Source organism: Nannospalax galili, unplaced genomic scaffold (assembly GCF_000622305.1).
Source record: "Nannospalax galili isolate Female #2095 unplaced genomic scaffold, S.galili_v1.0 scaffold32, whole genome shotgun sequence".
Lineage (NCBI taxonomy): Eukaryota > Metazoa > Chordata > Mammalia > Rodentia > Spalacidae > Nannospalax > Nannospalax galili.
The window spans coordinates 1,048,678-1,063,833 of record NW_008335297.1 but is presented as its reverse complement, the minus strand read 5'-3'; the positions used below and the strand labels follow the sequence as shown (position 1 = coordinate 1,063,833).

General features: G+C 42.6%; 1 protein-coding gene across 2 annotated transcripts in view; it reads left to right on the top strand.

The window, feature by feature from the left end:
* Window positions 1-15,156, top strand: part of Bfar (bifunctional apoptosis regulator) — a 38,342-nt gene that overhangs the window by 10,850 nt on the left and 12,336 nt on the right. Inside the window, exons 2-6 of one of the 2 annotated variants that reach the window (XM_017797348.2) lie at window positions 3,866-3,915; window positions 6,283-6,615; window positions 9,523-9,727; window positions 11,063-11,232; window positions 15,014-15,156. In XM_017797348.2, coding sequence (XP_017652837.1) covers window positions 6,353-6,615; window positions 9,523-9,727; window positions 11,063-11,232; window positions 15,014-15,156 — 781 coding nt within the window. In that variant the 5' untranslated portion in view covers window positions 3,866-3,915; window positions 6,283-6,352. The remainder of the gene's footprint in view (window positions 1-3,865; window positions 3,916-6,282; window positions 6,616-9,522; window positions 9,728-11,062; window positions 11,233-15,013) is intronic. The other variant, XM_017797349.2, reaches the window with a different exon arrangement.

The following is a 15,156-nucleotide window of genomic DNA, read 5'->3' as shown; positions in this document are numbered from 1 at the left end:
GATTATAGGTATGTACCATTGTACCTGGCTACCTTTCAGGTTTTATATTTAAATTAAAATGAAACTAACAGAACTCTTTCAAAACAGCCAAGCATTTGAGGCCAGCCTGGTCTACATAGTGAGTTCCAGGATAGCTGGGGCTACAGGGAAACCCTATCTCAAAAAAGGCATGAAGCTAATCCTAGCATTGGGGCAGCAGGATTTCTGTCAGTTTGAGGAAAGCCTGGGCTATATAGCAAGCCCTCATCTTAAAATTTTTAATGTATTTTTTTATGTGTTTGAGTGTTATGCCTGTATGTGTATGAGTGCACCATGTTGTGCAGTGCCTGAGGGGATCTGATCCCCTAGAACTGGAGTTAACAGTTGTGGGTGCTGGGATTCGAACCTTGGTGTTCTCCAAGAACAACCCATGCTCTTAACAGCTGAGCCATCTCTCTAGCCCCTTAAAATTTTTTTTTAATTAAAAACAAGACCCACTTCATTCAAAGTAATCAGTCCATGCAGTTTCTAATTTGTTAAGGGGAATTTTGCAAGACAAGCTCAACTTTGCATATGACATATAAAATACATCTTAAAATATCTTCTGATTTTCCTTTCACAAGAAAAACTTCTAGTAGATAAGCTTATTTTTTATTTAATTTTTATTACATTTATTATGTGGGGGAGAAAGGCCACTTGTATCAAAAGTCCTGAGTAGAGATCAGACAACTTGGAGGAGTTCGGTTTTAGATTTGTTATAGACAGTTGTTAACCACCATGGGGGTGCTGGGAACTGAACCCCAGTCTTCTACAAAAGCAGTCAAGTGCTCTTAACCACCAAACCATCTTTCCAGCCCCCCAAGCTAGGTTTTAAAAAATTAATTTTGCTGGGTGTGGTGGCGCATACCTTTTATCCCAGCACTTGGGAGGCAGAGGCAGAGGCCAGCCTGGTCTACATAGTGAGTTCCAGGACAGCTGGGGCTACAAGGAGACCCTGTCTCAAAAAGACCAAAAAAAAAAAAAAAAAGTTAATTTTGAGACAGGCCTGGAACTCACTATGTAGACCAGGCTGGCCTTGAACTCACAGAGATCTGCCTGCCTCTGCCTCTTGAGTACTAGGATTAAAGGCCTGTACAACCATGCTCCACCTTAACCTCTGCACCTCTTGAGTGCTGTGATTAAAGGTATGCACCACAACACCGAGCCTAGAAATTAATGTAATGTACATTATTTTCAATTTCTGTGCACATGACTCTGAATCTATGCCCTTTCTCAGTTACAGTTTTGTATCTCCAGCTGCTTACTAGATGCTTTTCTTAGGATCTTATTACGACAAACTTAGCTTTTCTAAATTTCAAGTTTAAATTTCCAAGACCCAAATTCTGTCAGGACACATTTTTTTTTCCCTTGTTATGAAAACTAGCCAGCATCTTTAATCATTCTTTTTCTTTAGTTACTAAATCTCATAGATTATTTTCTCTCTTTTATTTTTTTGTAGACAAAGTCTCCCTCTGTAGCCCAGGCTAGCCCTGATCTAATTATCCTCCTGCCTCTGCCTTCTAAGTGCTGTGATTACAGGCATAGGGCACCATTGTCTCATCCAAAAATTTTAAAAATTAAAAATCGTTTTGTTGGTGTGTGTGTTTGTGTGTGCACAAGTAAGCACAGGTACAGATGCAGGAGTTTGTGTGTACATATGGAGGCCAGAGGTCAGTGTGGTTATCTTTCTCAATTGCGCTCCACTTTTTGAGGCAGGGTCTTCCCTGAACCTGGAGCTCACCACTTCAGCAAGACTGATTGACTGCTGAGCCACCAGAGGTTTGCCTGTCTTAGCCTCCCCAGTACTGAGGTTAGAGGCTTGTGCCACTGTGCCCAGATTTTCCATCAGTGCTGAGGGTCCAAATGCAGGTCCTCATGTTTGTGTGGCAATCACTTTATCAACTGAGCCATTTCCCCACTCCCATTACTTCGTTTGTTTGCTTTGTTACTTCTTTTTTAAAATCTTGGTTTGGGTTGGGTTGGTTTTTGAGATTGAATCTCTTTAATCTCAGCTGGCCTGGAACTTGGTATGTAGACCAGGCTGACATCCATATCACAGAGCTCTACTTGTCTCTATACCCAGCCCAACCCCATTAATTTTTTAATGTATGTTCTTGGGGCTGTGTTGTTACTGTTGTTTTAAATATTTTATTATTTTAGATGTGTGAGTGTTTTGCTAGCACATACGTAAGTGCACCATGTCATACAATGCCCATGGAGGCCAGAAGAGGGCATCAGATCCCCTGGAACTGGAGTTACAGGTGGTTGAACACCATCATGTAGGTGCTGGGAACTGAACCCAGGTCCTCTGCAATAGCAGTCAGTGCTCTTAACCACTGAGCCATCTCTCCAGCCCTAAAATGTTTTTAACATTCTACATATTCTTTCTCTACTGTCCCACAGAGCTAATCCCTAATCCCTGAATTTTGTTCTCTGTCTCCTTAATCCCAGGCATTGATACCTCCTTTCTGCCTTGTCCATAACCATTATCTCTACATCCAGTCCATCCTTCCCTCCTTCACACTGAGATTTGTCATCCTGGAGCACTGCTTTGTTGACCTGCATTTGAAATCTTTATGCTCTCTTATCTGCCATCTGCCAATTCCATTAACCTGGCATAGGAGACACAATATCAGTTCTGGATCTCAGCTCTGTCACCTTCTGCTTTCAGGGTTTTTGTTTTGTTTCATTTTTCTTTTTTTAATAATTTATTATTATCAATTATTATTTTGGTCTTTTTGACACAGGGTCTCCCTGTAGCCCCAGCTGGCCTGGAACTCGCTATGTAGACCAAGCTAGCCTGGAACTCGGAGATCAACTTGCCTCTGTCTCCCAAGTGCTGGGATTAGAGCCACCAGGCCAGGCTATAATTTATTATTTTTATTTTATGTGTATGAGTGTATTACCTGCACGTGTATAAGTACACTCCTGTTACCCACAGAGGTCAGAAGAGGGCGTCAGATCCCCTGCAACTGGAGTTAGGGATGGTTGTTAGCCACCATGAAGGTTCTGGAAATCGAACCCAGGTCCTCTGCGAGAGCAGTCAATGCTCTTAACTGTTAAGCCATCTCTCCAGCCCCATGCTTTGTTTTTCTTTTCGAGATAGGATCTCCCTGTAGCCTTAGCTGGCCTGGAACTCACTATATAGACCAGGCTGGCCTCCATTTTACAGAGATCTGCTTGCCTCTACCTCCTGAGTGTTGGGAATAAAGGCATGTACCACCATGCCCAGCAACTTTCTGCTTTCAGTGAAAGCACAAAGCAGTGCCTGAGAAAGCCTCAGCCCTCACTTAGAAGGCTGTATCATTCCCCTGATACTGAATCCATATGTGGTGGTGATGTATCTAAAGAACCTAGCTCAGTACCCAGCTCATAAGAGATGCTCAATAAATAATGCTGTGAGGATAATAGCTCATTGGTAGAGCACCTGCCTAGTATGAGCATGGTCCTCACCAGTGCAAAACCAAAAATGTTTGATATATTAACATATGTCAGACTTTGTACTAAGCACTGTATTGCATTCACTTACTCAAGTCTGCAAACCTCCCAATGGAATAAGTACTATTACCATGTCCATTACACCTGAGGAGGCTGAGACAGCAGGCAAATGGCAGAGGTGAGGCAGAGCTGAGCACTGGGACCTGTGTTCATTTGTTTGTTGGTTTTTTGGAGACAGGGTCTTGCTATGCTGCCACAACTGGCCTGATACTTGTTATGTGACCCAGACTGGTCTCAAACTGGAGGCAATCCCCCTGCCTCATCCTAGAGGCAATCCCCCTGCTAGTATTACAGGTATGGGATACTATACCCAGCTTTTGCTTGTTTTGATGTTTTCATATATTCCCAGACTGGTCTCAAACTCCTGGACCCAGCTGACTCACCTCAGCTCCTGAACAGGTATGTACTACCACACCCAAGTGAGGACCTGTGATCTTAACTATGCTGTTTCCAAACAGAAATGTCTTTATGGCCAGTGTAGGTAATAGGAAACCATGCCCTTTTTGGCCTTGACTGTATCAAGATTGAGACACTCTTAGCCTAACACCAGAAGTAGTAGTATGTGTCATCATCGTCATCCTCCTTCTTCTGTCCTCCTCCTCTTCATATCTGTTGTCTTTCTCTTCTTCTCATTTTTATGTTTTGTTTTGTTTTGTTTTTTTGAGACAGGGTCTTACTCTGTAGCCTAGACTGACCTGGAACTCACTGTGTAGCTGACTGTCCTTGAACTCAGAATCTTTCTGCCTCCTGAGATTACAGGCCTGAACCCCCACAATCAGCTTTGAATAATTATTTCTTCAGTCTGGATTTCCACCATACACCCTCCCAACCTTTCCCTTTGCTGACTCTGATACTTCCAAGAAGCCCTGAAGGTCTCTGTACTGTTTCCACCATTTCACAATTGAAGAAACAACTTGAAGAGTTCCAGTAATTTATTCCAGACTGAGCTGAGGAGCTGGGGACTTGAGATTGTAACCCCAAGTGTGAAGGCCCGAGTTCTGACCTGAAATAAACTCAGACCTAGACCGGGAAACTTCAGTTCCCTGAGAACTTGGATGTTCTTCTGTAGTGATTTTTATCATGACACTGACAGTTCCTTGAACCCTATTAAACGTACATAAGTAAGCTTGTATAATAAGGCTGTGTAACTAATAAAGTTATAAGTAAAGAACAGAATGTTTAATAGGCATGGAAGGATAGGTACGATTCCAAAAAGGGCTGAGCCCGGGGAACACAAAGGTACTGCAAATATCATAAAAGTATTGTAAATATCATGATGAGGTAATTTGGCTTGAAAAGAACATTTTCTTTTCCTCTTGTTGTACTATAAATAAGGATGATTCTTAGAATAAAGCATGCATTGGTTCACATGCCTCTGCATCCCCTGCGTCCTGATTTCTTCTGCACCTATACCTCTGGGCCCCCAAGCCCTTCAGGCTTGAATTGTGGTCATTGACAGGTGACACCCAAGGTTTTGCCTTTGTCAATTAAAAAAAATATCCTGAGGCTGGGCTATGACCCAGTTGGTGAGGTGTGCTTGACTAGCATGCATGAAGCCCTGGGTTTGCTCCTTAGCACAGAGCAAATCTGGCATGATGGTACACACCTGTAATCTCAGCAGGAGGTAGGACGATCAGGACTTCAAGATCATTCTAGTGAGTTCAGCTTGGGCTATATGAGACCCAAGGCCCAGATCAGAATGAGAATAGTTTTTGCTAGCTGCCTGTTAGTGACATAAGCCTGTACCAGATTGACCCAGTCCAGAAGGCACAGACTGAATGTTGGGGTTGATTTGAGGAAAGTGTATATAGAGCTGTGGGAGCATTGGCCTGGCACAGGTCACAGTAAGAATAACTCATTTCTTGGATTGTTCCATTAAAGCTCTTAAAATCAAATGCCATGCTGGGCATGGTGGCAAATGCCTTTAGTCCCAGCACTTGGAAAGCAGAGGCAGGTGAATTTCTATGAGTTCAAGACCAGCCTGGTCTGCATAGCAGGTTCCAAGCCACCTGGGTCTCTAGGGAGACCCTGTCTCAAAAAAAAAAAAATTATATATATATATATATATATATATATATATATATATATAAAACTTTGGGACCCAGAGAAGGCTCAGCAGAATCTGATACCCTGTTCTGTCCTCTATGGGCATTACACAACACTGGTACACTTACATGCACTCAACACACTCATGAACATAAAAATTTTTTTTTTCCTTTTTTTAAAGACAGAGTCTCCCTGTTGCCCCATCTGGCCTAGAGCTCACTGTGTAGACCAGGCTGGCTTTGAACTCACAGAGATCCGCCTGCCTCTGCTTCCCAGGTGCTGGGATTAAAGGCGTGTACTACCACGCCTGGCCATAAAAATTTTTTTAATAAAAACAAAATTAGAATTTGGGGGCTGGGGGATATAGCCCATTGGTAGAACACTTGCCTAGAATGCATGAGGCCCTGGGTTCCAACCATGTACCACACAGAATAGATTAGCTAAAACTTGGAACTTTAGGAGCCACAAATGTAGCTCAGTTGGTAGAGAGCTTGCTTAGCTTGCATAAAGCCCTGGATTCAGTCCCTAGCACCACATTAATCAAGTGTGGTGGCACACGTTTATAATCCCAGTACTCAGGAGGTTAATGCAGAAGGATCCATTAGGAACCAGCCTGGGCTATATGAGATCCTGTCTCAAAAAAATAAAAATTAGAAATTTAATAGAATTGTGGTCATTTCCCACAACTACTATTCATCCTGTATTTTGCTTTCCTCATAGACTTTGATGCTTTGCAGCATTTTCCTGGGTCTGAAAGTTTTTATGTCCCTGGATACCAGAATTTGCTGAGATGGAGGAGCCTCAGAAAAATGATCTGAACACAACAGGCCAGGAGGAAGGTGACCATCTCAAAGGCACCGGCCCTCAGATTTCTGTTAGCGAGTTTTCTTGCCACTGCTGTTACGACATCCTGGTTAACCCCACAACCCTGAACTGCGGCCACAGCTTCTGCCGACACTGCCTAGCACTATGGTGGGTGTCTTCAAAGAAAACAGAGTGTCCGGAATGCAGAGAGAAATGGGAAGGTTTCCCCAAAGTCAATATTCTCCTCAGGTATGGTCCTGTTGGCAACAATGACTCTATAGTGTGGTGTCTCTTTGTGGGTACTGCTGTGTGAAAGGACCAGGCTCAGGCAGACACATGGGGTCACTTACTGGAAGTCAGCACCTAAAATTCCAGACTCTTTTCCTCACAGGTGACTGCAATCTGTCATTTTGTTTTATTGCTTTGTTAAAGCGTATATTCATTGAACAAAATGAAGGATTTCATTGTGACTTTGTATACATGTATATCATGTACTGTGCCCATATTTACCCTCCCCATTACTCTCGTCTTACCCCTGCACCCACCATTTTTTTTTATTATTGGAAACAGGTCTCATTCTGTACTCCAGACTGGCTTTGGACTAATAATGATGCTCTTGCCTCAGCATCCCGAGTGCTAGGATTATAGGCACGTACTACCATGCCTAGCTGATTGACATTGATTCTAAAAAAGGGAATAAAATTATTTTCTGGTTATCAGACCATTGCTTATTTTATTTTATATTTTATTTATTTTATTATTTTTTTATTGGTCTTTTTGAGACAGGGTCTCAAAAAGACCAAAAAGAAAACCCAAAACCAAACAAATCAAAAAAAAAAAAACCCTTTGTTTATTTTTATTTTGTGTGAATGAGTGTTTTGTCTGCATGCATCTAAGTGTACCCTGCCATGCAATGCCCCTCGAGTCTAGAAGGGGGTGTCAGATTCCCTGGAACTGGCATTAAGAATGGCTGCCAGCTGCCATGTGGGTGCTGGGATCTGGGATCAAACCCAGGTCCTTTGCAAGAGTAGTCAATGTTCTTAATCACTAAGCCGTCTCTTCAGCCCCAAACCATTGCTTTTAATCCCTTCTTATTGGTTTATGAAGGAGCTGTACAATTAGGAATGACTGGTGCTGATTTTCATAACCTAAAACAAACCCTGTTTCTATTGTCACATTAGTAGAGCCTTTCACACAGCCAACAGTAAGACCTCTCAGATAGCAGGGTCTCTGCTTACTTGCAGTCACAGTGCTCGCAGAGGGCCTCTAGAGCTTCCATCTTTGTCTTCTCTTCTGTTGCCTGAGCAATGTGTCCAGCCTTCTTGATATCAGCAGAGTACCCAAAAGTTCATGAAGCCATTAACCCAACATTCTCTCTTGTACAGTGTGTAATTACACTTTGGTCATAACTGTCAGCTTTACATCACCTAAAGATTAATCTTACATAGCTGGGCATGGTGGCGCATGCCTTTAATACCAGCACTCAGGAGGAAGAGTCAGCCTGGTCTACATAGTGAGTTCCAGGCCAGCCAGGGCTACAGGGAGACCCTGTCTCAAAAAATAAATAAATAAATAAAAGATTAATCTTACATTAAAAGAGGACATACAGGTTTTATAAAATTGAAAATGAAAAGAACACCACAGGGGGGCCAGCAAGATGGCTTAGTGTATAAACACACTTGCCATCAAAACTAATAACCTCAGCTAGATCCCCCAGACCCATGTGGTGGAAGGAGAGAACCAGCTCCTGAAAACTGTCCTCTGACCTCCATGCATGTACCATAGCACACACAGACACATGCACACACACAAAATAAACAAATGTAATAAAAAATTTTAAAGAGCCCTATAGAATAGCCTGGGTTACTATTTCCTTTCCTGTTGAATTTCACTTTTTTCCTTTCCTGTAAACTAACTTTTATGATACTAGCATCAACAATACACATATACACACATACACATTTATGTGCATCTTAAATGAGCTTTTTTAAAAAAAATAGGATCTCGCTCCCTATAGCCGCAGCTGGCCTAGACCTCATTGTGTAGATCAGGCTGGCCTCGTTCTCAGAGAGATCCACCAGCCTCTTCTTCCCAAGTGCCATGTTTAAAAGCTTGAGCCATCGTGCCCAGCCTTTCTTTTGTTTTGGGGGGTGTTTTTTTGAAACAGTTTTACTGCGTAGACCAGGCTGGTAATCACTATGAAACCACAGTAATCACTATGAAAACCGTAGTAATCACTCTGCTCAACCTCCAAATGCTGGAATTATAAGCATTAAAAACCATGTCAAGCTCATTGTTATTTGAAGATAGTAATCAGGATCCCTCCTCTTCCATCTTAGAATCCTTTCCCTTTTCTCTAGAGTAATTTCAGTTATGTTTTAGTTGTGATTTCTTTCATATTTAAAAAAAATACTTGTGAAGGAGGCTGGAGAGATAGTTCAGCAGTTAAGAGCACTTGCTGCAGAGAGCCTAGATTCAGTTCCCAGTAGCATGGCATCTCACAACCACCTGTAATTCCATTTCCAGGGGTCTAGTGTCTACATAGTGAGTTCCAGGCCAGGTGGGGCTACAGGGAGAGCCTGTCTTAAAAAAAAAAAAGACCAAGAAAAAAAAATGTTAAAATGTAGTATTCTACTGTAAAAATTCAGTACCATATTTCAAGCTGATGAGATGGCTCAGCAGGCAAAAGCATTGGCCATGAAAGCCTGATGACCTGAGTTCATTTCCCAGAACTCATGGTGGAAGGAGAGAACCAACTTGTGAAAGTTGTATTTTGGTCTCCTCACGCTTAAACATGTATCATTCACATCTAGGGCCCATAATCATTGTAAATAAAATTAAATTTAAAAAACCTACCAAATTTCAGGGGCTGGGCTGTAGCTCATTTGTTGAGCACTTGCCTACCATGTATGAAGCCTCAGTCCCCAGTACTTCCAGTGTAAAAGAATATCCCCTATTTCATTTAGTTGTTTCCTTAATGTGGACATATAGACTATTTCTAATTTTTCCCTTTTACCATAAAATAGAGCTATAGCAAGAGTTCTTTTCCATTCTTGTAGGCACCTATGTTTATTGGAAAGTGTTGATATTAGTGGTTTTAGTCTCTGGATTTTGTAGTCAGACGCCTGTCATGTGATTTTTCTCTCTATTCCACAGGGATGCTATTGAAAAGTTGTTTCCTGATGCCATTAGGATGAGAGTTGAAGATATTCAGCAGAATAATGACATAGTCCAAAGTCTGGCATCCTTTCAAAAATACGGAATTGATCAGAGTCCCTTAGCTCCCAACACAGGCCGAGTGAATCAGCAGAGAGGAGGGGGATTCTTCTCTGGTGTGCTCACAGCTTTAACTGGTGTAGCAGTAAGTCTGGCTGTTCTCTGCCCCCTGGTTCCCATTGAAACAATTTCTTCTGATGTCACATAAAACAGTTGATGTCCTGACTGTATAACTCAACCGTAGAGATGAAAATTCTGTTGTATAGGCCGGGTATGGTGGTGCATTGCCCCCTGGTTCCCATTGAAACAATTTCTTCTGATGTCACATAAAACAGTTGATGTCCTGACTGTATAACTCAACTGTAGAGATGAAAATTCTGTTGTATAGGCCGGGTATGGTGGTGCATGCCTTTGATCCTAGCACTAGGGAGGCAGAGGCAGGAGCAGGTGGATCTCTGTGAGTTCAAGGCCAGCTGGGGCTACAGGGAGACCCTATCTCGAAAAAGATCAAAAAAGAAAGAAACCATATCTGCATTGATGATAGAATCTTTTTTTTTTAATTTTTAATTTTTGTTGGGCATGGTGGTATACACCTTTGATCCCAGCACCCTGGAGGCAGAGGCAGGCAGATCTCTGAGTTCAAGGCCAGCCTCGTCTACATAGTGAGACCAGCTGGAGCTACGGGGAGACCCTGTCTCAAAAAGACAAAAAAAAAGAAAAAAATTTATTTTTATTTTATGTGTATAAGTGTATTGCCTGCCTGCATGTAAGTGCACCTGTGTTGTGCATTCCCACAGAGGTCAGAAGAGGGCATTGGATTCCCTGAAACTGGAGTAATGGATTATTGTTAGCCACTATATGGATGCTAGGAACTGAACCCCAGTCCTCTGTAAGAGCAATCAGTGCTTTTAATCACTGAGCCATCTCTGCAACCCCTGATGATAGAATCTTAAGTGCACACATTTCACTGACTGCAAGGTACAGAGAACTTAAAGTCCAGAGATATGAAAATCTTAATGTTTTCCCCAAAGAAAAGGTATATGAGTTGGTGGGGTCAAAGGTGCAACTATAGCTGGGTGTGGTGGTGCACGCCTTTAGTCCCAACGCTTGGGAGGCAGAGGCAGGCAGATCTCTGAGTTCAAGGCCAGCCTGGTCTACATAGTGAATTCCAGGCCAGCTGGGGCTACAGGGAGACCCTGTCTCAAAAAGACCAAAAAACCCAAAACAAAACAAAACAAAAAAAAAGGTGCAACTGTTCTTGGAGTCTCTGTCATCTGCCCTTTCTAGATCTTTGCCTTTCACTGCCTAGCCATCAGCAGAGATGAGTGAAAATTGTGTCCCTAGTTCTTTGTGGAAGTAGCATTACCAGCTTCCTTGTATAGATTTGGCATCAGTCTTCAGGCCTAGCCCCTGCCTTTCCCTCACCACCTTCACATTCCCAGAAATGCTGACCTCTCTTAACAACTTGTTTCCTTTCCAGGTGGTTCTGCTTGTGTATCACTGGAGCAGCAGGGAATCTGAGCATGATCTTCTGGTCCACAAGGCTGTGGCCAAATGGACAGCAGAAGAAGTTGTCCTCTGGCTCGAGCAGCTGGGCCCTTGGGCCTCTCTCTACAGAGACAGGTTTTTGTCTGAAAGAGTAAATGGAAGGTGAGGAGAAAATCTTCTGGCACACATAGACATTTTGGTAGATGGTTTTATTGAGATACATTACACCTGCCACAAATCCCTCCTTTAGGAGTTTATACACATTGATTCATATCATAATATGTTCACAGAGATGTACAACCATCTCTAGTCTGTCTGCCTTTAGAACAGTTTCATGACCCCAAAAAGAACCTTTCACTTGTCAGTCCTCATTTCCTTCTCCCTAGGCAGATACCATTTATCTGTCTCCAAAAATGAATCTGCCTGTGTGGCCCTTACATATTAATAGAATCATACAATAGGTGACCTTTGTGTCTAGCTTTTTCACTCAGCATAGTTTCCAGGTGTACATATGATGTATCATATAGCAGTGCTTCGTTCTTCTCCATGTCTGAAAAAACTCAGTTGTATGGTGTTCTAGTTTCTTTTTGATTGCTGTGACAAAACACTCTGACAACTTGGGGAGGAAAGGGTTTATTTTATCTTACATCTCCCTGGCCATCATTTATTACTGAGGGAGCCCAAGGTAGGAACTCAGGGCAGGAACCTGGAGGCAGGAACTGAAGCACAGACCATGGAGGAATGCTGCTTACTGGCTTGGTCCCCTGGCCCATGTTCAACCTGCTTTCTTATACAATACCAAGCCCACCTGCCCAGGGATGGCACCACCCACTGTGGGCTGGGCCCTCCCACATCATTCAACAATCAAGAAAATGCCCCACAGTCATGGCCACAGGCCAGTCCAATGGAGGAAGTTCCCCAGTTGAGGCTCCCTCTACCCAGGTGTGTCAAGTTGACACTAAAGCTATCCAGCACATTTGGATAGACCAAATTGCTCTTATCATTTCTTCATTTGATAGTCATTTAGGTTGATTCTGTTTGAGGGCTGTTAATGAAAAGTGATGCTGTGATCATCATATATAGTTTTTGGGAATGGGGTTGTGGAATTTTGTTGTTTTTGTTTTGAGACAGGGTCTCACTAATATACTACTGACTGGCCAGGTCAAAGGATAATTCTGCTTGCTCTCTAAAGAAACTGTTGAAACCAGGTGTGGTGGCGCACACCTTTAATCCCAGCACTTGGGAGGCAGAGGCAGGCAGAGACTCTGTCTCAAAAAGACCAAAAACCCAAAGAAACTGTTGAAGTGTTTTCCACAGGGGCTGTACCATTTTATGTCAGTGACATTTGTTACTTCTTATTTTGAAAGTAATATTTTTTTTTAAATAATGTAAGGGGCAGGACAGATACCTCAGTGGTTATGAGTACTGGGTGTACTTGCAGAGGACCTGGGTTCAGTTCCCAGCACCCACCCATCCCATCAATAACTCCAGTTCCAGGGGATCCAATGCCCTTCTGACCGCCGCAAGCACTGCACCAACCTACATGCAGGCAATACACTCTTGATATACACAAACAAAACAAACAGCCCCTCCCACATTTATGTAATTGTCTAAATAGAAACAAAAACCTAGTGGGGGTATTGTAGAGCACAGATTAGTGGTAGAGAGTACAGATAGCATGCTGAAATCCCTGTTTGATTCCCAACAACAGTCCCTCCCAAGAAAAGGCCCCAAATTCGGAAAGATGTTGGTTGTGTTAGATAACTTTAGTTGTCAACCTGACATACCTGGGGAGAGGGAACTCCAATTGAGGAGTTTCCTCCACCAGATAGACCTGTGGGCATGTCTGTGACACATTTTCTTTCTTTCTTTTTTTCTTTTTCTTTCCTTCTTTCTTTCTTTCTTTCTTTCTTTTTTCAGTGTTTTAATTATGTGAATCAGTGTCATGCCAGCATATATGTGCCATGCAGTGTCAACATAGGCCAGAAGAGGGCATTGGATTGCCTTGGAACTGAAGTTATAGATGGTTGTTAGTTGCCATGTGGGTGCTGGGAACTGTACCCAGGTCCTCTGCAAGAACAGCCAGTGGTCTTAATCACCACTGAACCATCTCCCTAGCCCCAAGATTTATTTTTGTCTTTATATATTTGTGTATATATTTATTTGCTATGTGTTTTCCAGTGCCTACAGAGGTTCATTTTGGCCAGAAGGTGGTTTCAAATCCCCTGGACCTGGAGTTTCAGTCATTTGTGAGCCATTGGACCATGGGTGCTAGGAACTGAACTTAAGTCCTCTGGAAGAGCACCAAGTGTTCTTAACCACTGACCCATATATCCAACCCCCATCCCAAGCTGAGCTTCAGCTTTCAGTCCTCCTGCCCTAGTTTTCCATGTGTTGTAATTACAGGAATGTACCCAGCTTTTAATTTATTTTTGTGGTGGTAGGGATTGGATCTAGGACAAATTCTTTACTGCTCAACTATACGCTCAGCCCTGCAGGGATGCTTTTAGCCCCTCACACGTACTTTTAAAAATAGAGTAATATGAGAGAGTGCTGGTTCCAGCCTCTGGAATAGGGCCTGAGAATGCAGGGGACTGCCTGAGAGCACCCGGATCCTGCCTCCACATGGTGATAAGAATTTTGGGAGTCTTTTAGATAGACCCACTGGAGGAGTACCCCAGTTGCCTCACCCTGTGTCCCTGTTCAGCATGGAAGAAGCCAGAGTGGTCTGCGTCCAATTCCCTATCCGCAAGTTGAGTAACCTCTTCAGAGGATGGAGTGATAAGAATATAGGAGGTAGGAATTCACTAAGCAGTTAGTGTAAAACCCCAAAGAAAAGTAGCCAGTTTCTTAGCTAAAAGTTAAAATGTCCTTGGTCCTTGGGCCTCTTAGCAATATACTCCATTCCTAAGGCCAAAAATATTGAAAGTATTTGGGAGCTCTTATCTAATCCTTAAAAGACTTTAGGGTTACCTCTTCAGAGGGGGGAGTGTTAGAGTAGCAAAAAAGCCCCATTAAAATAATAAATAGAGCACAGCCCTCCGCGCCTTGACTCCCCAAACCACATTCACCCTTCCATCTCCCCCGCTGTTCGCTACTCCCAGTTTGGGACCTGCGCCATTCCTAGTCTTGGGGACCCAGACACCTGGGGAACCAATACTGCTTCCTGATCCTGGTATTGTATATTGTATGACTGTATTAATTCAACTGTGAACCTAAAAATTTATAGTCACTTTTGAAAGAGATGTATCCTTGCTCTGGAAATTCTTACTGAATATGTTAAAGCTGTAATGAAATGCTGCTTCTAGTCATGTGGTTATTTAAAAAAAGAACAAGTACATGAAGTTATCAGAAAAAAAGTGATGAGATATGGGAGGAGTTGGAGGGAAGGGAGTGGATTTGATCAAAATACCTTATATGCTTATATGCCTGTATGGAATTCTCAATAAATTATTTTTTTTAATAGAGTAATATGCTAGGCCTGGTAGTGCATGCCTTAATGCCAGCACTTGGGAGGCGGAAGTAGATGGATCTCTGAGATTAAGGCCAATCTGGTCTAGATAGTCAGTTCCAGGCCAGCTGTGGCTACAGAAAGGCCCTGTCTCAAAAAGTGAAAATATGTGAGAATCAGAGTCTGTAACTTACAGGTCAAAGACTTAGGAATAAAGCACTCTGGTGTGCCATGGGGCAAGTCCTTTTATTTCTGAAAACAGTTCTCTGATCCACAAAATTGGCATATTACCATTCTGCAGAGTTAAGTAGATCAACAGTGATTTATGAAAACATTTTCAACTAGTAACTGACAAGTAATAAACATTCCATGTTTAATGTGTCACCCTACTGCAAGCCTAAAGTATTTGCATTGATAAGGTTTAACTCAATGTGCAAGACATGCTTCCTGTATATAATCTCAAAAGTCATTTCCACCCTCACCCCTTCATAGGTTGCTTTTAACTTTGACAGAGGAAGAATTTTCCAGGGCACCATATACCATAGAGAATAACAGCCACAGAAGAGTCATCCTCATGGAGTTGGAGCGTGTCAAAGCCCTGGGCGTGAAGCCCCCTCAGAATCTTTGGGAGTATA